The sequence below is a fragment of the Phascolarctos cinereus genome, unplaced genomic scaffold (assembly GCF_003287225.1).
Source record: "Phascolarctos cinereus isolate Bilbo 61053 unplaced genomic scaffold, phaCin_HiC Scaffold_3;HRSCAF=262, whole genome shotgun sequence".
Classification (NCBI taxonomy): Eukaryota; Metazoa; Chordata; class Mammalia; order Diprotodontia; family Phascolarctidae; genus Phascolarctos; species Phascolarctos cinereus.
In genome coordinates, this window is record NW_027555736.1 from 1,013,036 (window position 1) to 1,035,434 (window position 22,399).

General features: G+C 47.4%; 1 protein-coding gene and 1 long non-coding RNA gene across 8 annotated transcripts in view; one reads left to right on the plus strand and one right to left on the minus strand.

Annotated features, from left to right (window-relative positions):
• Positions 1–22,399, plus strand: part of CFAP46 (cilia and flagella associated protein 46) — a 149,011-nt gene that overhangs the window by 8,355 nt on the left and 118,257 nt on the right. For 6 of the 7 annotated variants that reach the window (XM_020973052.2, XM_078150669.1, XM_078150671.1 and 3 more), the window contains exons 7-12: positions 8,636–8,759; positions 10,668–10,762; positions 11,916–12,020; positions 12,618–12,717; positions 19,865–19,963; positions 22,205–22,395. In XM_020973052.2, the coding sequence (XP_020828711.1) occupies positions 8,636–8,759; positions 10,668–10,762; positions 11,916–12,020; positions 12,618–12,717; positions 19,865–19,963; positions 22,205–22,395 (714 nt within the window). Of the gene's footprint in view, positions 1–8,635; positions 8,760–10,667; positions 10,763–11,915; positions 12,021–12,617; positions 12,718–19,864; positions 19,964–21,609; positions 21,958–22,204; positions 22,396–22,399 lie in introns of those variants that run through there. The other variant, XM_078150672.1, reaches the window with a different exon arrangement.
• LOC144456235 (uncharacterized) lies at positions 202–22,270 on the minus strand. The gene is made up of 3 exons (XR_013485131.1): positions 22,181–22,270; positions 12,574–12,696; positions 202–510 (listed from the first exon to the last, which is right to left on the minus strand). It is a non-coding gene; the product is annotated as an uncharacterized LOC144456235 (long non-coding RNA).

The following is a 22,399-nucleotide window of genomic DNA, read 5'->3' on the forward strand; positions in this document are numbered from 1 at the left end:
CATTCCCAGTGCACTCAGTCTTTATGAAATCCCTGCACTAAGTGGGGCCCTGGCAGATGGAGACGAGGGATGGAAGGCATCCAAGGGAGAGCGTGGGGGAGCAGGTGGGGCCCGGGCAGGACATCAGTACAAGTGCGCAGAGGAGAGCTCACTGTCACCGAAGGTGCCGGAAAGGCTTCATGGAGGAAGAGGCACGGCAGCGAGGCTTTGAAGGGAGTTTTATTAATGTGGGTTCTCAGCTTTCTCCAGGAAATGAGCGGGACTCCCAGACATTTCTTGTTGTAATAATGTGGTGCGCTGTCGTGGGGGGAAGGGCGGGGGGCGAGTGGGAGGTGGTGTTAGTCTGAACCCATTTTCTCATCCCGTGGATGAGAGCTTCTCAACACTTCTGTGACTTGGCCGGGCAGTCAGTGACAGCATGTTCCTGTTTCTCGATGAGAAGATTGAGGCCCAGAGAGACAGAGTCGCTTCTTGCCCCCGGTCCAAAGTCTTTCCATTTGGGCTTCCGGGCTGTAAAATCAAGCGTGAGAAGATCGTCCTCGGCAGCCCCCCGGCCCCGGCCCCGACTCCGTCCCCCGCCCGGGTTAAAGCTAGATGAAGCCTCGGGCTGCAGCGGAAACCCGGCGGGAAATGGGGTCTCGTTTGCTCCTACTTAAAAGATGATTTTTAAAAGGACAAGAGTCCTCTCGGGTTCCTCCGGGGCTCGGGGACCGCCGAGGCTCTGAAACCATCCCTGTTCCTCAGGGCAGCTCTTAAGCCATGAAGGAAACGGGATAAAATGCCAGGAGGAAGCGTCGGGGTTCCCTGCTGGACTTTCAGCTCCCTCCCCACCCGCCCCCATAAGCCCCAAACAAGACAGATAAGCTTCTCTTTGTATGTCTTGTCTCTGTGTCTGTCTCTGTCTCCCCCTCACCATCCCCCAATCAGTGTAGAGGACTCCCAGTGAGGGTGCTCCCTCTCCCAAGGTTGAGGGCAGCCACTCTGCACCTTCTGTACTTTCAGTGAGGGGGTCAGCACTGAATGGTGAAGTGATTCCCTCAGAACCACGCAACTAGTATGTAGAGTGTGTATCTGAGGTGGGATTTGAACCTAAGTTTTTCTCAATAGAATCTCGGATATGGTAATGAAGCCCATTTGCAGATCGCCTGGAAGTGGGTTCACCTCACTCACTGAGGAGTGAAGGTTGCACCCAAATTCTCCCCTTCCCATCCCAGGCCTTCCTCCTCAGAGGGCGCTTCAGCATGGGGGAGGAGGCGTCTTCCCGGAGGTTTGTGAAGACCCCAGGGCTCTCAGGACATCACTGGGGAGGACTCCTGTCCTCCCTGGATGGGGCCTTATGGGTGGCCCTTGGCTCTTTGTAAAAAAGTCATTTTTATTCTAAGTCTAATGAATACCAGGTTAAGTGGCATTTTTATAGACATCATAGAAGAGAAAAGAAGGATGTCATAGGACACTTGGGGGGCTCTTGTGGGGACAGCTTGGTTTTCTTTTTAAGAAAAGCTGTCCTTGACTGGGCTCCTCTCTGGGCTTCCTTCTCTTTACATGTTTAAATATGATGCCTCAATTGCACTTCCTGACTTCCTCTCTTCCTTCTTTCTTCCCTCCCTCTCTCCCTTCCTCCTTCCCTCCTTTCTCCCTTCCCTCTTTTCTGCCTTCCTTCCTTCCTTCCTCCCTCTTTCCTTCCTTCCTTCCTTCTTTCCCCTCTCCTTGTCCACTCTTGACCTATCTCCTAGGGAAAGGGAGAGAGAAGAGAATGAAAACCAAAATTTTGTAGCAAATATTTGCAGTGAACAGAGACTGATGTCCCTTTGGCCACAACAAGTCATTACATGGATCAGAGACCTCGAGTCTTTCAGTGTTGGGGTTGCTGTGTTGAAGATTCTGCCTCTGCCTCCCTCTCTCTGTTCACCCAACTCTCTCCAGGTTTCTATGAAACCATTTGTCTTTGGGTTTTGTTTGTTTTTAAGGCACAATAATATTGCAATACAATCATAAACCATAGTTTGTTTAGCCATTCTTCAATAGATGGACACCCCCTTTGGGGTCTCTACAAAAAGAGCTACTGTAAATGACTTTGTCCCTAAGGGCCTTTCTCTGGTCCCCTGAGGGTGTAATAAGCCTGGTCCTGGTAGAGCTGGGCCACAGGGGAGCCACACTTTAGACACAGACTGTTGGCCATTCTAGACTGGCTGGACCATTTCCCAGTGCCACCAACAATGTGTCAGTGGGCCTGCCTTCCAGTATCCACGCTTATTTTTTCCGGTCATCTTTGCCAGGCTGATGGATATGAGGTGAACCATTGGAGTTGTTTCAATTAGCATTTCTGTAGTTATTAGTTACTTGGAGCATTTTTTCTTATATTCTCCAAGAGCTTGTGTTTCATAACCAAGTTTGTTCTTATCCATTGAAATCAATCCATTGTTGACTTAATATATGTGCACCACTCAGAAAGCCTCTAATTACTTCAAGGAAAAGATGGGCAAATTATGGAGAGAAATGAGCAAAATATCAGAGCTAGGGACCCCAGTGTCCCCTCTGAAAACCAGAGAATCTGACAAAAGGTAAACAGATTAAGGACCTGAAGAGAATTTGGGGAAAGTCAAACACTACAGAATTCTGTCTGGTACTGAACTGGGATTGAAGTCTATACATGCTCAGCTGTACATGACCCTCTTTGGAAAACGAACCACGCTGCTATTGTTCAGTTGTGTCTGACTCTCTGTGACCCCATTTGGGTTTTGGGGTTTTTTTGCAAATATGCTGGGGTAGTTTTGCCATTTCCTTCTCCAGATCATTTTATAGATGAAGAAACTGAGCCAAACAGGGTGAAGTGACTTGCCCAGGGTCACACAGCTAGGAAGTGTCTGATTTGAACTCAGGTCTTCCAGACTTCAGGCTCTGTGTGCCATCCACTGGGCTATGTAGCTATCCTAGGTGGTGATGACCAAGTTATAGGGCATTTAAAACCTGACCCAATGTAGAGAAAAGGTAAAATACCAAATCTGCCCTTTTTGACCACCATCAGTTTTATGAAATGGTCAAAATGATCAGCCACAAAGAAGAAGGAACCCAAACAAGAGACAGAGGACATTATGAAATGCAAAATGGACACTTTTGATCATGTTAAATTGGAAAGTTTTTGCACAAAGTCAATGCAACCAAGATTAGGAGGGAAGCGGAAAAGTGAGAAAGAATTTTTACAACCAGTGTCTCTGATAAAGGCCTCATTTCTAAAATATATAGAGAACTGAGTCAAATTAATGAGAATACAAGTCATTCCCCAACTGATAAATGGTCAAAGGATATGAACAGGCAGTTCTCAGATGAAGAAATTAAATCCATCTATAGCCATATGAAAAAATGCTCTAACTCACTATTGATTAGAGAAATGCAAATCAAAACAGCTCTGAGGTACCACCTCACACCTACCAGATTGGCTAACATGACAAAACAGAAAAATGATAAATGTTGATGAAGATGTGGGAAAATGGAACACTGATGCCCTGTTGGTGGAGTTGTGAACTGATCCTACTATTTTGAGAGCAATTTGGAACTATGCCCAAAGGGCTATAAAACTGTGCATACCCTTTGACCCAGCAATAGCTCTTCTAGAGCTGTATCCCAAAGAGATCATACAAATGGGAAAAGGACCCACATGTACACAAATATTTATAGCACAAAGAATAAAGAATCCAACTTGAATGTAGGATCAGCAATCCTAAATAACTGGGGGGCTGAAGAACAAATCACAACGATAGATGATTTCACAAAATACAACAATGAGACAATCTAGTACTTTTGGAAGGCAGCCAATGCAATCCTCAGCAGAATATTGATCTCTCTAAATGCTTTCCTCAACAAAGAAAGAACAGGTCACTGTAGTGAGATTGCAACTAAAAATAATCATGACAAAATAGGAAAGGAACAACTAAAAAAAAATTAAACACAAAAATGGAAATTCTGAAAATCAAAGAATAAACAAATTAAATTTCTAAATCAAGCTAGAAGCTGTTTTTTGAAATAAAATTAGATCAACTTGGCTAATTTGATTTTAAAAGGGGAGAAAAAGCAAATTACTATGCTAATGAAAATGGAGATTTTATAATACATAAGATGGAACAAAGGAAATTATCATAAAATTTTTCCCAATGATGGGACAACAAAACTGATCAATGTGACAGGTGAATATTTACAAGAACAAGAAATAGAGATTGTAACTACAGTAACCCAATTTCAGAAAAATCAAATAAGCCATCAGTGATGCCTCAGAATAAAAGGACCAGGATCAAGATGGATTCACAAATGTATTCTGTCAAACATTCCAAGTTTAACTCCTACATTATGTATTGTGTTAGCATAAACAGAAAGAAGGCATCCCACCAAACTCATCCAATAAGACAACATGGTTCCTTAAGCAGAGATGGATAAAGCAGACAAAGAAAACTACAGACCAATATCTCCAACACTGGAGCCAAAATAGTGAATAAAATATTAGCAACTTATCACAAAGGTAACCAATTAGGACTAGGTCAGATTTATAGTAGTGATCTAATGCAAGCTTGCTCCAATACAAAGAAAACTAAAAATGATAGACCACATCAATCACAAAAATAATAAAAATCACATGATTATATAAAGGATGCTGAAAAAAGCTTTTGATAAATTATGCATTCATTTCTGTTAAAACCATTAATCGGATCTTCTATTAGTTGTGATCTAAACCAAGACCTAGTATTGTCAGTAATGGATAAATGCCAGTGGCCTCTCCAGGTAGGCAAAGCCAGGTTATCTATTATTATCACTGTTATTATTTAATATAATTTTAGGTAGGATAGTTATTGCAAACGGACAAGATAAAGTCATTGAGAGAAGAAGCAGAGGTGGAGATGAAACATGATAATCCTTTTAGAGATTCAACAAAAAATCATTTGTACAGTAATTTCATCCAAGTGGCAAGATACAAACTAAACCCACAGACGTCAGCCTTTCTCTGTACTACCAATAAAACTCAGCAGGAAGAGATGGAAAAAGGAATTCCATGGAAATTAACTACAGAATGCGGAAGATATAAAAACCTGTAATTCTGTCCCCAAGGCACACCCAGGAATCACATAAATACTATTACATTCTTTACAGAAATTAAGAGAAGCTTTTTAAAATTCTTTTGTTAGATATTTCACAATTACATGTAATAAAAATGTTAACACCTTTTTTAAAATTTGGAGTTACAGATTCACTTCTTCCCTTCCATTCCTCTCCCCTCTTTAAGAAGGCAAGCAATTTTATTTTGATTATACATGTGAGATCATGCCAAACATATTTCCATATTAGCCATTTTGCAAAGGAAAGCACAAACAAAATAAAATAATAAAAATAAGGAAATATTTTAAAAAGTATGCTTCAATTCACCTTCATAGTTTATCAGTTCTCTCTCTGGAGGTGGGTAGCATTTTTCATCATGGGTCCTTTGGAATTGTATTGTTGAGAATAGCTAAGTCTTTCACAGTTGATCATTGTACAATATTGTTGTTACTCTATACAATGTTCTTCTGATTCTGCTCACTTCATTTAGCATCAGTTCATGTTAAGTCTTTCTGGGTTTTCTGAAAGCACCCTGCTCATCATTTCTTATAGCACAATAGTGTTCCATCACAACTATATACCACAAAATGTTCAGCCATTCCGCAATTGAAGGGCAACCCCTCAATTTCCAGTTCTTTGCCTCATAAAAGAGCTACTGCTAGGAAATGTTTTGTACATATAGGTCCTTTTCCCTCTTCTTTGATCTCTTTGGGATGCAGACCTAGTAGTGATATTGCTGGTCAAAGGGTATGCACAGTTTGATAGCCTTTTGGGTACAGTTCCAAATTGTTCTCCAGATGATTGGACTAGGTCATAGTCCACCAACAGTGCATTAGTGTCCCAGTTTTGCTACATCTTATCCAACATTTGTCATATTAGTCAATCTGATGGGTGTGAAGGGGGGCACCCCAGAATTGTTTTAATTTGCATTTCTCTAATAATGACTTGGAGCATTTTTTTTTCTGTGACTATTGATAGCTTTGATTTTTTCTTCTGAAAACTGCCTATTTATCTTTTGAGCATTTATCTGCTGGGGAATGGTTCTTATTTTTATATATTTGGTTCTGTTCTCTATATATTTGAGAAATGAGGGCCTATTATCAGAGAAACTTGCTGAAAAGGTTTTTTTTTCTAGTTTACTGTTTTCCTGCTCATTTTGGCTGCATTAGCTTTGTTTGTGCAAAAGCTTTTGAATTTTATATGATCAAAATTATTTATCCTATACTCTCCTCTACCTCTTGTTTTGTCATAAGCTCTTCTGTTATCCATAGGTCTGACAGGCACTTTTTTTTTCCATGCTCACCTGATTTACTTGTGGTATCACTATTTATATCTAAATCATTTATCAATTTTGACCTTATCTTGTTACATGGTGTGAGACGTTGGCCTATGCCTAGTTTCTGCCAAAATGCTTTCCTGTTTTCCCAGATGTTTTTGTCAAATAGTGAGCTCTTGTCCCAAATGTGTGGGTCTTTGGATTTATCAAGCACTAAATTACTATGGTCATTTACTGCTGTGTCTTGTGTACTTAATCTATGCCACTAATCCACCACTCTATTTCTTAGCAAGTCCCATGTTGTGTTGATGATTACTGTTTTGCAATACAGTATGAGATCTGGCACTGGTAGGCTGCTTTGCCTCACTTCTATTTTCCATTGATTCCTTTGATATTCTGGACCTTTTGTTTTTCCAGATGAATTTCGTTCTTATTTTTTCTAGCTCTATAAAATAATTCTTTGGTAGTTTGATTGGCATGTCACTGAAAAAATGATTTAGGTAGTATTGTCATTTTTATTATATTGACTCAGCCATGAGCAATTAATAATTTTTCCAATTGTTTAGATCTGTATTTGTGTGAAAAGTGTTTTGTAATTGTGTTCATATAGTCCCTGGGTTTGTCCTGGCAGGTAGACTCCCAAGCATTTTATATTTTCACAGTTATTTTAAAGGGAATTTCTCTTTCTATCTCTTCCTGCTAGGTTTTTTTTTTGTAGTATATAGAAACGATGATGATACGTGTGCGTTCACTTATATCCTGCAACTTTGCTGAAATTGTTAATTATTTCAACTAGTTTTTAGTTAATTTCTAGGTTCAGAAATTAGAGAAGCTTTAAATAAATAGGCATTGATTGTTCGTTGTTAAACTGTGCTAATGTGAAAAAAACAGCAATACTAGCTGCATTAGTTACAGATTTAATGTCCTATCAATTGAATTTTCGAAAGGTTACTAGACAAAATAACAACATGATTCATCTGGATGAACAAAAAATCCAAAATTTCAATGGAAATAATGTCAAAAGCAGGGAGGACAGGGTGGGAGTGGGTCTTGCAGTGCCAGATCTCCCAGTGATACTGCAACTTTTCATAGACAAAATGATCCCTGAAACAGATGAGGTAAGTTAGAGGCCAGAGCCTCTGACCAGTGACATGTAGTGACAGGAAGCAGTAGGACTCCAGCTCTGGAGGCAAGGTCCCCTCACTTGGCAAAGACACCTTGGAGAACCAGGAAGCAGTCTGCTGGCACCAGTGAGGGTTCCATCAGCTTCTCCTACCAGGAGAGTTCCAAACCGATGGGCTTTGTTTGGGATGCAGAACTGGGGTTAGGGTAAGAGTTGGAAGTTAGAGGCAGAAGCAGTGGTGAATTTCAGGTTATATGCCAAAGATCGAAGATTGAGGCAGAAACAAATTTGAAAAAAAGAAGGGGTAATTAGGGGAAGAGCCCTTGTGGAAGGGAAAGAAATGAGCCTACGAGATTCAGGGGAATGTTTGGACTACATGAAATTGAAAAGCTTTGGCAGAAATAATCAACACAATTAAAATTGTGAAAGAAAATGGAACTGGGAAAATCTTTGTGGCAAGTTTCTCTGATAAAGGGCTGGTTTTCAAGAGAAACAGAGAACTGACACAATTAGGAAAGCTAGGTGGTATAGTGGATAGTGTTCCAGGCCTGGAATCAAGGAGACCCGAGTTCAAATCCAGCCTCAGACACTTACTAGCTATATGACTCTAGGCAAGTGACTTAATATGTTTGCTTCAGTTGACTTATCTGTAAATGGGGATAATAATAGCACTGACCTCCTAGGGTTATTGTGAGGATCAATATCATAATTGTAAAGCACTTAGCACAGTGCCTGGCACATAGTAGGTGATATATAAATATTAGTTATCATTATCATTATTCCCCCAATAAATGATAAAAGAGATGAACAGGCACCTTCCAAAAAAGGACAGACAAGCAAGCAGACCACAATCATTTGTAAATTTGCCCCAGATCACTAATAGGAAGAAATGCAAATTAAAACAATGGAAGGTTCCACCTCTCAGTCAAGGGAATTCTAGTCAACAATCATTAAGCACCTACTGTGTACCAGAAGCCAGCAATGACAGGCAAGGCTGCAGGGTCCCTTTCATTTTACGATTTTTTTGTTTGGGGGAGGGCAGTGCGAGAACACAGCCCCCATGGGTGGGTGTCTCAGGGTTTTCTTAAGAGCAGCTCCCAGGCAGGGAGAATTCCAGAAGATCTGCTCCATGCTTTCACATCTTCTTTTTGCAGAGAGCTCTTGGAATGTTATCTGGAGGCTGGCAAAATGGAGGCTGCTGCGAAATTCTGTGCTAACGCTGCCCTGTTTATTAAGATGAACGCCCCACACAGATACCAACGCATATTTTCCATCATGGTGAGGTGGCCTTTAAAAGTACATTCAGGTTTTTGAAATGAAGAAGCTAATGAATTCCAAAGGAGATACAAGAGCATCTAAAAGGAGGCAATAGCAGGCAGAGGGTGGATGAAGGGGTGGCTGGGCACTTTCCCCAAGTGCTGATGAGTCTGGCACTTGACATGACCTCTGCTTGCAGCACTTTATAGCCAAGCTAATAATAACAACAACTAGTGCTTATCTAGCACCTACTGTGCGAATTGCTTTTTTGCCAATATTATCTCTTTTGATCCTCACAACACCCCTGGGAGGTGGGTACTACTAGCATTCCCAATTTACAGTTGAGGAAACTGAGGCAAACAGAGGTTGAGCTATTAAGTATCTGAGCCTGGATTTGAAGTCAGGTCTTTCTGACTCTAGGCCCAGCACTGTATCCAATGCACCATCTAGCTGTCTCAAGTTCACACCCACTTAGAAAGGAGGAGAATGGATGTAGATATCAGGAACAGGAGGGCTGGGGAGGAGAAGGGTATTGCCATCCCCTGCTCTGGCTCTGCTCAGCACGTGCCTGGGGACACCTGCTTGGCAGGGGGAAGGGGGAAGAGAGGACCGCTGGGAAATAAGACTGGAACTGAGCCCCAAAAATCAGCTGTGAGAAGGACCATTTTCTGCAGAGGTGGGGGACCACGGGGGTGGAGCTTTGCAGATAAAGTCTGTTTTTTTCCAAGTGTTAGTCAGTTTTGCTAAATTGATTTTCTCTGTCCCCCTTTATTGTTTGTTCTAAGAGATGGCTTTGTGGTGGAAAAAGGGGGAGAAGCACATTGGAAGTATAGATGATGTAAAAACAAGATATCAGTAACACTATGTTTAAAAAAATGAACAACAGAAAAAAGTGGATTCTGGGTTGGTGTGGTTTGGTGGTATAGAACAGCCTGGGATCCTGGGGGAGGGGCAGTGAGGGGGCGGCCATGTGTGGGATTATGGGGGTCAGCCAGAGAGTGCAGGGGTCACAGAGATGCCCAGTATAAAATGGGTCGTGCCTGGGGGGAGGGCCAGCCTTGGCACTAGGAGGGTGGGTGGTGGGATTGCAAAGAGGCAGGTTCGATCTTGATATCAGAGAAAACTTCTAGGATGAAAGCTGTCCCAAGTTAGGGACCGCCCCCTCTTGTCACCCCACTGAAGGCCACTGGACAGCTCTGGGAGTCTCTAACTCTGGGTGGGATCCTCTAGGCAGTGCCGAGATTCTGGGTCTACCACTGAAGACCACCTGGCCTGAAGTTGGGAAGACCTGAGTTCAAATCTGGCCTCACACGCTGTGTGATCTTGGGCAAGTCGCTTCACTCTGTTTGCCTCAGTTTCCTCGTCTGTAAAATGAGCTGGAGAAGGAAATGGCAAACCGCTCCAGTATCTCTTCCCAGAAGACCCAAATGGGGACAGAGTCAGACATACTGGATAACATATGCGAGTGTAGTGAGGGTTGTGGGGCAGTGAGGACTCCTGGAGGGGTCCAGGACACCCTCCGCGGGCAGCTTCGATGGTTAGACCGAGGCAGTGGGGCCCGCAGCCCCGAGGGCCACTGGCTGTTCACCATCCTAAGGGCTGAGCCCAGTACTGCCATCAAAGGCGCTCTGCGCTGTCCGTTGGGGGAGGCGCCTTGAGCTGGGCAAAGAACTGTCCAGGGTAGGAGCTGGAGAAGGGCCCACCCTGGCTGCTGGGCCGCTTCCATGGCGCTGCCCCCGCACCGGGATGCCCTGGGACGCAGGCTTGGGTTAGCTCTAACGTGGGTGGACCACCCTGCGTTCCCAGCTAAGATGTGGCCGCCGAGTGTCCTGGGCCAGAGGGGCCTGAGGAGCAGGGGGAGGGGCCTGGGGCCAGAGGGGTCTGGGGGAGGTTTTCCTGTTCCGACGCTTCTGCCTGTTATCCTACTAGGTGCAGCACAAGCTCATGGACGAGACAAAAATAAAGGAAGAAATGAAAGACTCCATCAGCTTGTCCATCCTTTTTAACATTTACACGTTAAAATCGTAAGTAGCAGACCAGCAACTTTCTCCTCCCCAAACCCAGTAAAAACACAAACGTTCTGAAACCACAAGAAGGGCGGGGCCTGGGAGGGTCTTCGGGGGCTGCCTGAGACTGCTGTGCTGAGTGTCCATCTAGCCTGGGCTCCCTGTTACTCATCTGGGCAGCTAGGGGGCGCCACGGGGCACAGAGCGCCTGGCTTGGAGTCAGGGAGGCCGGAGTTCAAATCTGGCCCTAGACAATTACTAGCTGTGGGACCTTGGGCAAGTCATTTCACCTCTGTTTGCCTCAGTCTCCTCACCTATAAAATGGGTTAATAACAGCACCTCCCTCCCAGGGTTATTGTGCGAACCTAACCCTAAATTCATGCCAGTGCCTGACACATAGTAAGTACTATGTAAATATTAACCACTTCTACTACTACTACTGTATATGTGTGTGTGTGTGTGTATCCCTCTTTCTTCATCTCTTTCTCTCCCTATTCCTTCCTTCCTCCTCCTTCCTCCCTCCCCCCTCTCCCTCTCCCTTCTCTTTCTTTTTCTTTCTTTCTTTCTTTCTTTCTTTCTTTCTTTCTTTCTTTCTTTCTTTCTTTCTTTCTTTCTTTCTTTCTTTCTTTCTTTCTTTCTTTCTTTCTTTCTCTTTCTTTCTTTCTTCTTCTTTCTCTCTCTCCCTCCCTCCCTCCTCCCTCCCCCTTCTGCAACCTCCCCTTCTCTCCCTAAGGATATGACTCAAGTCTGGGCCAGTGAATGGAGAAGCTGGAGTCAGTCTTCTTACTGGAAAGGCTAGCAGTGTGTGGGGTGGAGGCTCAGAACTTGTGTCCAGCCTTGGTGCTACGGCCCAGGCCTTCTCCTTGCTGTCCCAGCTCTTCCTTGAAGGGACAGAGAAGAGATACCAAGACCTTGGCTCTGGGTCTCTGAGGGGGACAGAATGGGGGCTGTTGGAGGGGCCCCAAAGCAGGGGAAAGCCAGGCCTCATTCTCTGTTCTGCAGTCATTAAGGCTCCCCTCACACTACAGCCTGAAGGGCTGGCCAGGACCCTCCACATTCCATGTAGCCCTGACACAAGCCAAGGCTGCGGGCTTTTCTTCAGGTTCTGGGGGAGGCCGGAAGGGGTTAGGGGTCCTGTGGCCCCCATTCCTCATCAAATCGTGTTGTTCAGGCAGGCAAACAAGAAACTGCCCCTGCAGGAAACTAACGAGTACCTGAAGGAGGCCTATGACCTCCTACAGCAGTATCAGGACCAGAAATCCATCCAGGATGAAAAGTGAGTGACCTGTCTGTGGGTGGTGGCCTCTAGGCTATGCCAGTTCACAAGAACCCTTCCCAAGGAGATATTCACTTTCATGGGAAGAGAGTTTGTCCCTGTAATCAGAGTATTCCCTATGCTTGTAGACCCTCCCTGGGCCTCTCCAGTGTGCGGTCACCCCCCACATCCAGTGGGGACAGAGCCAGCCTCACTTGCCTGTGCAGCAGAGGGGTGGGGTCCAGGTGGGGCCCCCTGCTGTAGGCACTGGAGAGGCCGGCTGGGCATCTGGCCCCCTTGGGCCTTTGGGACCATCAGCAAGACCTGCTTCCCTAGCTGGCAGTGACAGTGCCCTTGCTCAGGTTGGGGGGGCTTGGAGAGAGGGGCATGGCTGTCCTAGAATGAAACCATGGCTGGGGGGGCACAAAAGGAGGAGATGACCAGAGTTGGTGCCAGAACTGACCAGGGGAGGTCTGGGGGTGGCCCTGCCCCACAGTCCTGGCTCCCTCAGGGACAAGGAAGACGGCATGGGGAGGGTGAATTCCTCTGAGTCCCATGAGGCACACAGTCCCACCTGCAGTGCTGTGTCTGCGAGTTCACGGCCTCTCATCCCCCCAGGATCCCGCTGCTCTTACAATTAGCCCGTCTTTCATTGAGCTTGAAATGCGTCGAGATTTCCAGCACCTGCGTCAGAGACCTGAAAGCCATGAAACAGACGGTGAGTGTCCCTGCGTAGTCTGGTAGGTGCGCCTTTGCCATGCCACAGCTCAGGAAGCCGGGGGCCACTGAAGTCCCCAATATGCCCTGAGTGTAGGTGGCACCTCCCTAAAGGCCTGTGGCCCCTCTGAGGACCGGCCAGAGCCCACCGAGTTTGAGGAGAGGCTGGGCCAAGTGTGGCAGGAGGCAGGAGGACCCTGATTAAGCCCCCATCTGACACTAAGGAGCAAGTCATCTGGAAGTCTCAGTGTTCCTCTCTGTGAAATGGGGATAATAGAAACACCTACTGCATGGGACAGCTGGGAGAGTCCAATGAAGGGATGCCTGTAAGGTGCTTCACAAACCTGAAATGGCAGTAGATATTACAAGTAACAGGCAGGGGTGTGTCGAGGAGAAAGAGCCAATCTGGGGGCCAGGAAGACCCAAGTTCAAGTCTCACTCCAACCTGTGCAGGTCAAGGTCACTTAGACCATGGGATAGTAACAGCAGATTGGTAGAGGGAGTTTCCCAACCTGGGAGTTCTCCGCTCCAGGGAGATCCCAGATTGGGTCCCAGATAAGTATTTTTATCATCCCCCCTCCCCCCACCCAAGTTTAGACCCCTCACCCCAAGCCTGTCGCTCCTTGAGCTGGGCAGCCTCCTCCCTCTCCTTCTCCCTAATTCTCACAAGCTGCCAAAAACCTTCTTAAGGCACAGTCTGACACATTACTCCCTGCTCTGGAAGCTTCTGTCCCCTCAGCTGTGGGCAATGAAAGCTTTCCTCCAAGATTCACACAGGTTGTCTTCTCAGTCTCTGCCTCCCTCCTGTTCTTCCAGCTGCCAAGCTCTTGGACAGGCTGTCCCCCATGCCAGGACACCCCTCCTCTGTGTATCCCTGGCTTCCTTCAGGGCTTGGCTCCCTGGGGCTTGTGGCCTCTGGGAAGCCCTCAGGCCCCCTGCTCTCTCTCCTTTCCCAGCTTCCCTCCTCCATTAGCCCCTCAGTCGGAGGTAACAGAGCCTGCTCTCACTTCTGTCTCACACAGTGCCTCGTAGACTGGAGGTATTTAATATGTGCTGAATTGATGTGAATAAGAAGGGGAAGGCCTAGCCCCTGGCCTTGAGGATACACAGGGGGCTGACTAACAGGGGGCCATGGAGGGAAGGGGGAAGGAATCCCACAGCCCACATAGAATTAAGTCATCAGTCAGTACTTGGCTGTGTGTGATGGTCTCTGAGGGACATGGAAACTCAGAGAAGAGGAAATCAGAGTGGACAGAACAGCTGAGGAGTGAGGTCTGGACCTTGCACGACAGTGAGTGTTCCAAGGGGTGAGCTGGACAGCAGGTCCAAGAGAGCTTCTGTTTGCTCCCCTGGGGCTTTTGTATGTGACTGTGTATCTCATCGGAGCTCCAGAGCTCCCCTGGTGCCTAGCCTGAGAGAGGGACTGGACATTCACAGGTCGGGGTGTGAAGGGGCCCAATGAGGAGGGGTCAGAAAGGCAGAGATGCGCCTCAGGCCGGCTCTGGGCACTAAGGTTTTCAAACAAAAGATGCGAGAGAACATTTCTATTGAGAAATGTTTGTGCCTCTGCCAGAAGAGCCCTCTCCAGTCCCAGGGGGCAGGAGGATGACAGCTAGGAAATTAGCCTGACATGAACATGGAATACACACACATATAAGTTGCCTGCCTGAAATTTGAGAGGGACCTCTGGTTCTCTGTCTCTGATGATGGAGACTGGAGCTCACCAGGCCTGGAGGGGACCTCACGCTGGGCTAGGCCCTCAGCCCTGCAAAGATGGGAAGGAAGAGGCATGCTGCCTAGACAGTGCCTGCATGAAAGGCATGGGCCTCAGAGAAGGGCTTGGAGGGGAAGGGATACACGCTTCTAATGTCCCAGGCTACTGCCGTCCATGACAGCTGACTCAGAGCCTGGAGAAGGGAATGTTGGGATGACACAGTGGCCAGCCTCTAGTGGGAGAGAGGCCAGAGCGGAAGGTCAGGGAAGGTGAAGGGGGGAGGGGGGTGTGGGCGGGGAGGAGCAGGGGCTGGGAAAGTGTCCTTAGGAGGCAGTGAGGAGTCTGAATGGTCATGTGTGGAGGCCATGGGAGAAGCTCCAGGAGGCTCCCAAGTAGGGCACAGGTGGGTGCCCACCAGTCTGACAGCAATTGGGTGATCTTTTGGGTAAGACCCTGCCTCGGACCCTGGAGACACAGACCTTGGTGGCACCTATGCAGACAGGCAGCAGTCTGGGGAAGCAGAAAGGGAGAGGGGGAGGTAAAGGGATGAGTGGGGGGCTGCTGGGACACCTTCTGAGTACTCTCTGTTTTCATGAGAATCGTGGCTGATATCCCGAGAGCCTCTTCTGGGAAGCATCTCATTAACAGGGAGATAGACCCCATTTTGTGACCCCATTTTAGGTGTTCAATAAATAACCTCAGTAGGCAGGGATGAGCAAGTAATGGCTTCTCATGTCCATATGGTTCTGCCTCTGTGGCCCAAGAGAGTTTGCAACAGATGAAAGTTGTGGCACTCAAGGCACCCCCGTTGAGGAATTTTTGACCATCTCTTGGCTCTTTGCTTCCATCCCATTTCTGTCTCTCTCCAGCGAACTACTGGCCTCTGGTTGACTCCAGGATGAGACAGGCGATTGCCCCATTGTGTGTACAGAAGGGAAGATGAACAGACCCTTCCCAGGACTCCCTTTGGCCTCTGGAGAGGCCAGTGCACCTGGCAGAGTCAGCCTGGGGGCCTCTGAGCACCTCCTCCCAAATAACAGCCCTCATGAAGATGAAGTGGAGGCCATGACTAGACTTAGGATCAGATCTGGTAGACGGAGAACCTGAAGAACTGGGTTCACAAAATTGTACAGGAGACAGCAACAAAACCCATCCCAAAGAAAAAAAAGAGCAAGGAAGCCAAATGGTGTCTAATGGGGCTTTACAGAAAGCTGAGGAAAGAAGGAAGGTGGAAGGGAAAGGAGAAAGGGAAAGTTGTAACCAACTGAATGCACAATTCCAGAGAATAGTAAGGAGAGATGAGGCTTTTTTTAATGAGCAATGTCAAAAAATCAGGAAAAAACAATGGAATGGAAAAAGATGTTTTCAAGAAAATTAGAGATATCAAGGACAAGTTTCATGCAAAAATGAGCATGATAAAAAAAGAACAAAAATGGTAGGGATTTAACAAATGAAATAGATTAGAAGAGGCATCAAGAATACACAAAAGAGCTATCCAAGATAGATGTTAACATCCCTGATAACCACCATGGTGTGGTTACTGGTCTAGAGCCAGACAGAAGAATGAAGTCAAGTGGGCCTTGGGAAGCCAGTGGAGGTGATGAAATTCCAGCTGAGCTTCTTAAAATCCTAAAAGATGATGCTGGGAAACTGGGGTGGGGGGGAGCCAAGATGGCAAAGTAAAAGCAATGATTCTCTTGAGCTCTCCCCCAAAACTCCTCCAAATACCTATAAAAATGGCTCTAAACAAATTCTAGAGCAGCAGAACCCACAAAAAGAGTGAAACAAATTTTCAGCCCAAGACAACCTGCATGATTGATTGGAAAGATCAATCCCAAGGCTGGAAAAGGAGCTCAGTTCAGCATGGGTGGTACAGGAAAAGACAGGACCTCAGCAAACCTGGAGCAGGCCTCAGAGGACTGAATCACAGGCAGCTGTAGTAGTTTCCAGACTTCTCAACCCACAAACACCAAAGACAACTTAGAAGGTCAGCAGGAAAAGTTTGTCAGACCTTGGTGAGAGAGGAATTCAGTCTGGCCCCAGTCCTGGCACAAGCCTGAGGGGGTGGCTACTTCTGGACCTCTTGGCCCACAGACTGAGAGGGAATCGAGTGGCTGATCAGAGGTAGATTGCAGGGATCTCTTTGCTGGTGCTGAAGCATGATTCTTTTGCTTTGCCCGTGCTTGGATCTGGGTCACAGTTCTGGGTGGCAGTTGTGGGGCGAGGAGGACTGTTGGCATGGTGGAGCTTGTAGTGACAGTGGATAGGGAATTCTCCTCACAGTTCTAAGGCAGAAAAGACTGCTTGTGGTCGTTCATAGACCAGAGCACAGGCCAGGAAAAGCGTAAACACCTCGCCTTTGATCATATCACCTTGGAAGAACTGAAAATTTGTAGGTCTCTAGAAGTTATCTCTGAAAACAGCTGCACAAAACCCCTGAAGCTTGGGAAAGTACACCCTCCACATTGGAAGCAGAGTACTACCTTAACAAAGTTTAATAGTCAAATAATTGGCTGGGAACATGAGCAAACTTCACAAAAAAATCAGACCATAGAATCTTACTGTGGTGACAAAGAAGATCAAAATATACAACCAGAAGAAGACAACAAGGGGCAGCTAGGTGGAGTAGTTGATAGAGCTCCAGCCTTGGAGTCAGGAGGGCCTGAGTTCAAATATGGCCTCAGACACTTGACACTTACTAGCAGTGTGACCCTGAGCAAGTCACTTAACCTCAACTGCCTCACCAAAAGAAGAAGAAGAAGAAGAAGAAGAAGAAGAAAGAAGAAGAAGAAGAAGAAGAAGAAAACAAAGTCAAAGCTCCTAAAACCATCCAAAGCCTCTAAGAAAAATGTGAATTGGTCCCAGGCACAGAAGAGCTCAAAAGGAATTTTGAGAAGCAAGTAAGAGAAGTAGAGGAAAAACTGAAAGTGATGCAAGAAAATCATGAAAAACAAATCAACAGCATGCTAAAAGAGACCAAAAAAAATACTGAAAATAACACCTTAAAAAATACACTAACCCAAATGGCAAAAGAAGTCCAGAAAGCCAATGAGGAGAAGTCTGCCTTAAAAAGTAGAATTGGCCAAATGGAAAAGGAAGCTCAAAAGCTCACTGAAGAAAAAACTTCCTTAAAAATTAGAATGGAGCAAATGGAAGCTAATGACTCTATGAGAAATCAACACATTATTTTAAAAAAAGATGATGCTGTCAAAGTGTTGTGCTTAATAAATATTCAGGCAAATTTGGAAAACTCCACAGCTGCCCCTGGATTGGAAAAGATCAGGTTTTGTCTCAATCCTAAAGAAGGGCTATGCCAAGGAATGTTCAAGTTACCGAACATTTGTGCTCATGTCACCCGCCAGCGAGGTTAAGATTCTGCAGGCCAGCTTCAGCAAGAGGAGAACCAAGAATGGCCAGGTGAGTAGGCTGGTTTTCACAGAGGCAGAGGAACTAGAAACCAAATTGCCCCATTTGCTGATTATGGAGAAGGGGAGGGAGCTGCAGAAAACCATCTGCTTCTGCTTCATCGACTGCACTGAAGCCTTTGACTGTGCGGGTCACCATGGAATGAGATGGGAGGACCAGACCATCTTCCTTGTCTCCTGAAGAGCCTGCATGTGGGCCAAGCAGCAAAGTGAGATCCAATCATGGAACAGACAACTGGTTCAGGTTGGGGAAGGAGTAGATGAGGCTGTACATTGTCCCCCTGTCTATTTAACTTCTGTGCAGAGCACATCACGTGAAATGCCAGACAGGGTGAGTCAAAAGCCAGAATCAAGGTTGTTGGGAGAACCACCAACAATCTCAGAAAGGCAGATGATAGCTCGCTGATGGCAGAAAATGAAGAGGGATGAAGAAGCCTCTTGATGAGGGTGAAAGAGGACAGCTGGCTTAACAAAACAACAACAACAACAAACCACCAAGATCTTGGCAACTGGTCCCATCATTTCTTGGCAGAGGGAGTTAAAAATGGAAGCAGTGTCAGATGTTATATTCTTAGGCTCAAAGATCACTACAGATAGCAAATGCTGCCATGAAATTAGAAGACACCTGCTCCTTGGAAGGAAAGCTCTGGAACATCTGAACAGCATACTAAAAAGCAGAGACTTCACCTGACAACAAAGGTCTGTATAGTCAAAGCAGGTAGCAATGTATGGCTGTGAGGGTTAGACTCTGAGGAAAGCTGAGTGCCGCAGAATTGACACTTTCAAGTTGTGGTGCTGGAGAAGACTTTTGAGAATCCCTTGCCTGCAAGGAGTTCAAATCAGTCAAGACATTTAATTCAGATACTGAAGCTGAAGCTTAAATACTTTGATCACGTAAGGAGGATATAAGGCTCACTAGAAAAGAACCTGATACTGGGAAAGATTGAAGGCAAAAGGGAAAGGGGACAGCAGAGGAGAAGGCTAGATGGTGTCATGGAAGCGATGATCATGACCTCAGAGTGACTCTGGGAGGTAGCAGTAGATAGACAGGCCTGGGGGGCTGTGGTTCATGGGGTTACGAAGAGTCAAACACGACTTCATGCCTGTACATGATGAGACATTTGTAGGAAACCTTGATGGCCTGCAACTGGGCATGCATCAGCCAGATGCTGTGGCTGTCCTGTGGTGAAGGGCCTCCTGGACAGCACAATAGCAGGTGCTGGCCTCCTGTTGGCCTCACACCCTGGAGGCCAACCCCAAGACACAGGCTTCCCTTGATGATAATCACCACTGACTCCCAGGCTAGCACTTTTCCCAGCATACTGGGTGTGTGTGTGCACATGGATAGATAGAGGAGAAGTGTGCTGAGGAATGGGGGCTAGAGAAGTGGGAGGTGGCGAGGCAACCTGGTACAGGGTTTGGGGCAACAAGGACAGAAGAGAAGGCTTGGGTCCACAAAGCCAAGTTACACTGCCCAGAGACCCAGAGTAGCCAGATTCCTGGGTGTTTTGAGCATTTCCCCCTCCTCAGTCCAATGAAACATGACCAAGCTACTGGGTAAACACACACAGGATTTCTTCCCAGAACCCCACATGGGGCATTCAGGGCATTTCTCACGCCAGTGATTAGAAAGCAACTTAGGACATGTGCCAGTGGTTGGCAAGGCTCCTCAGAGACCCTGTGTGGTCAAGGACGCCACTGGGAAGAAAATGAAACACCCAGCAACTTTTTTTTTAGGCTATTGGGGTTAAGTGACTTTCCTAGGGTCACACAGTTAGTAAGTGTCAAGTGTTTGGTCTGAGGCTGGATTTGAACTCAGGTCCTTCTGACTTCAGGGCTGGTGCTCTATCCACTGCGCCATCTAGCTGCCCCTCAGGAACTTCTTAGACTGTCTCAAGGCTGTCTGTGTCAGACTTCCCCTGGTCAGCTCTGGGCAGCGAGCTCCCTGGCAGCCCCCTCCATGCTCCCCCCAGGCTGGGCTGACACTCTGACATCCTTCTGATCCCCAGGACCCCGGGAGAATGATTGAGGTGGAGTGCCTGGAGTATGAACTGGAAATCCTGAGGATTGACAGCAAAGTTAAGGCCTATACACACAGCGCTGTTGAGGTGAGTCTACGGCCCTTACCCTGAGAGGAGGGGCCCCCGGCCCTCACGGAGCACACAGCCCACAGAGCAGAAGGTGATGCAGAGGAAGGTGCCTCCCCATCCCTCTCTGTCTGCTGATGGGAAAAATGAGGCCTCAGGAGGGAGGGGCTGCCTCTTATCTGTCCTCCAGTGAATCCACTGGACAACACTGCTGGGGGCCAGGATGAAGCAGAGAAGGCTGTGCCCCGGGTGTTCACTCTCACTAAGAATGGGATTGAAGAGAAGGGACAGAGCAAATGAGTGGGGAGTAATGTTATGTCTCAGTGGAGCCGAGGGCCCCCACCCCTCGCCTGTTAGGCTGTGCGCCCTCTTATCCCTCCCCATTACATTGTGCTACACACACACACACACACACACACACACACACATATATACAAGCACTCAGACACACACATTGCTGTTAGGTTGTGCTCTTGCTTGGCATCTCGGTTGTAGGTCAATTTGGGGAAGGTCCAAAGGAGAGTGAGCAGGAAGGGCCTGGTGAGCCTGCCAGAAAAGCATGGCTGATGGAACTAGGGATGCTTTTGGGGTAGAGAAGATGGGAGAATGGGGTAAGGCAGGGGTGGGGAACCTGCAGCCTCGAGGCCACATGTGGCCTCCTAGGTCTTCAGGTGCAACCTTTTGACTAAGTCCAAGTTTTACAGAACAAATCCTTTCACAAAGGGGGTTTGTTCTGTGAAGTTTGGACTCAGTCAAAGGACCACCCTTGAGGACCTAGATCCATGACCTCATCTGACCTCAGGCCCCTTCCCTGACCAGCCTCCCCTCCTGAACCTGTGCATGACACCCTGCCAGGCTGAGGCCCTCTCTGAAGGTTATGCCTTGTGTTTGGACTGTGTGCACCCTATGAAGCATCAGCCCTCAGCAGGGGATTTGGGGTCATTTTCATCACTGGAGCCCTAGCACCAAATGTTGGCTCCTGCATACAGTGGATGTTAATAAATGTCTGTTGGGTGGCATTGGTCACTCTGCATAGCCTTGTTGGATCCAAAAAGTATTTTAGCCACTGCCCTTGTGAAGAGCATGCCATGTCCCACGGGGGTCCATCAGGCAGGGACCATGCTGGTCAGCACCCACTGGCATTTCAATTGATTGTATCAACTCTTACTGCATCCGTCTCGTGTCCAGTTCTTGCCTTCCTTAGCATTGTGATGACCAGCCTGGGTCATTGTACAGGTTTTGTTTTCTGCCCCAAAGCTAGTGATTTGGAGTCATCCAGGGCTGGGGGGAAGGGAGAAAGAGGTAGTGTTAGGGCCCAGTGTCCTCAGGACCAGGAATGCATTTGGGAGGCTAAGGAACCAGCGTTTCCACCTGTGATTCATAACCTCCGGGAAAAGCCAGGTTACCCCAATCCTGGCACAGATCCCCTCCTTCACATCCCCAGCCACACGAGTCAGAGGACTCTAGGGGCTGATAGAGATAAGGGAGAGCTAGATGGGGAGGGGATCCCCACAGGGAATGCAGAATGAAAACAAAGCCATGAGTGCCAGCAACTGGAGGTTGAGGGGATGTAGAAAGACAGACCAGCAGATGCAGCAGAGACAGCGAGAGTTTGATTCGTAAGCCTCAACTACGTACTAAGCGCAAGGGTCACGTGACCAAGCAAAGGGGGCAGTCCCAGAAGCTGATGTTGTAATGGGGGAAGGTGACCGATAAGGAAAGAGAGGGAGAGAAAGGATCCCGTGAAGGGACATGGAAAGGAGACCACCCTGGCCGAACACAAGGGGGATGCTCCAGGGCTAGATAAAGCCAAAGCTCCCCTCTCCAAAGGATGGCTGTGCAGAAAGTGTGGGATGAGAGCCAGGATGGTGGCCAGAGCCGGGAGACCAGCCCCACACATCATGAAGAGAACTCTGCCCGAGATTCGGGAGACTCGAGTCTGGTGCCTGCCTCAGGCCCTGGCAATGTGCCTTTACTTGGTTGCTGCCTCAGTTTCTTCATCTGCTTTTAGCTCGGTAACTCACTGGGGGAGCTGGCGCTTGTCAGCCATCCGCCTGCTCTGGACTTGGGAGGCTTTAAGGGAGCCGACTAAAACTGTGGAGGGCTCTAGAAGGGCCGAGGTCTTCAGAGAGGCACGGCTACCTGGGCAGAAGCTGCCCCTTGAGGACGCGCCTCGACCTAGGCTCCATATTGATTTTGGTAAGTGCGTTTCAGCGCACACACCCCGACCTGACTCACCTTGCGTTCTCTTTGTTGGCGCAGACCCAGCTGAACGTGATCAAGAGGCTGAACTCGGCCTTGCTCCGCGCCAGCCGCCTCAAAGACCCCGATGTGATGCAGGTGGTGTGCGCCACCCAGTGGAACCTGTGCCTGCCTCTGCTGCAGCACAACCTGCGCGGTCACCTGCTCAAGCCCTTGATCCAGGTGGCCGAGATCCTGGAGAAGATGGACAGGTGA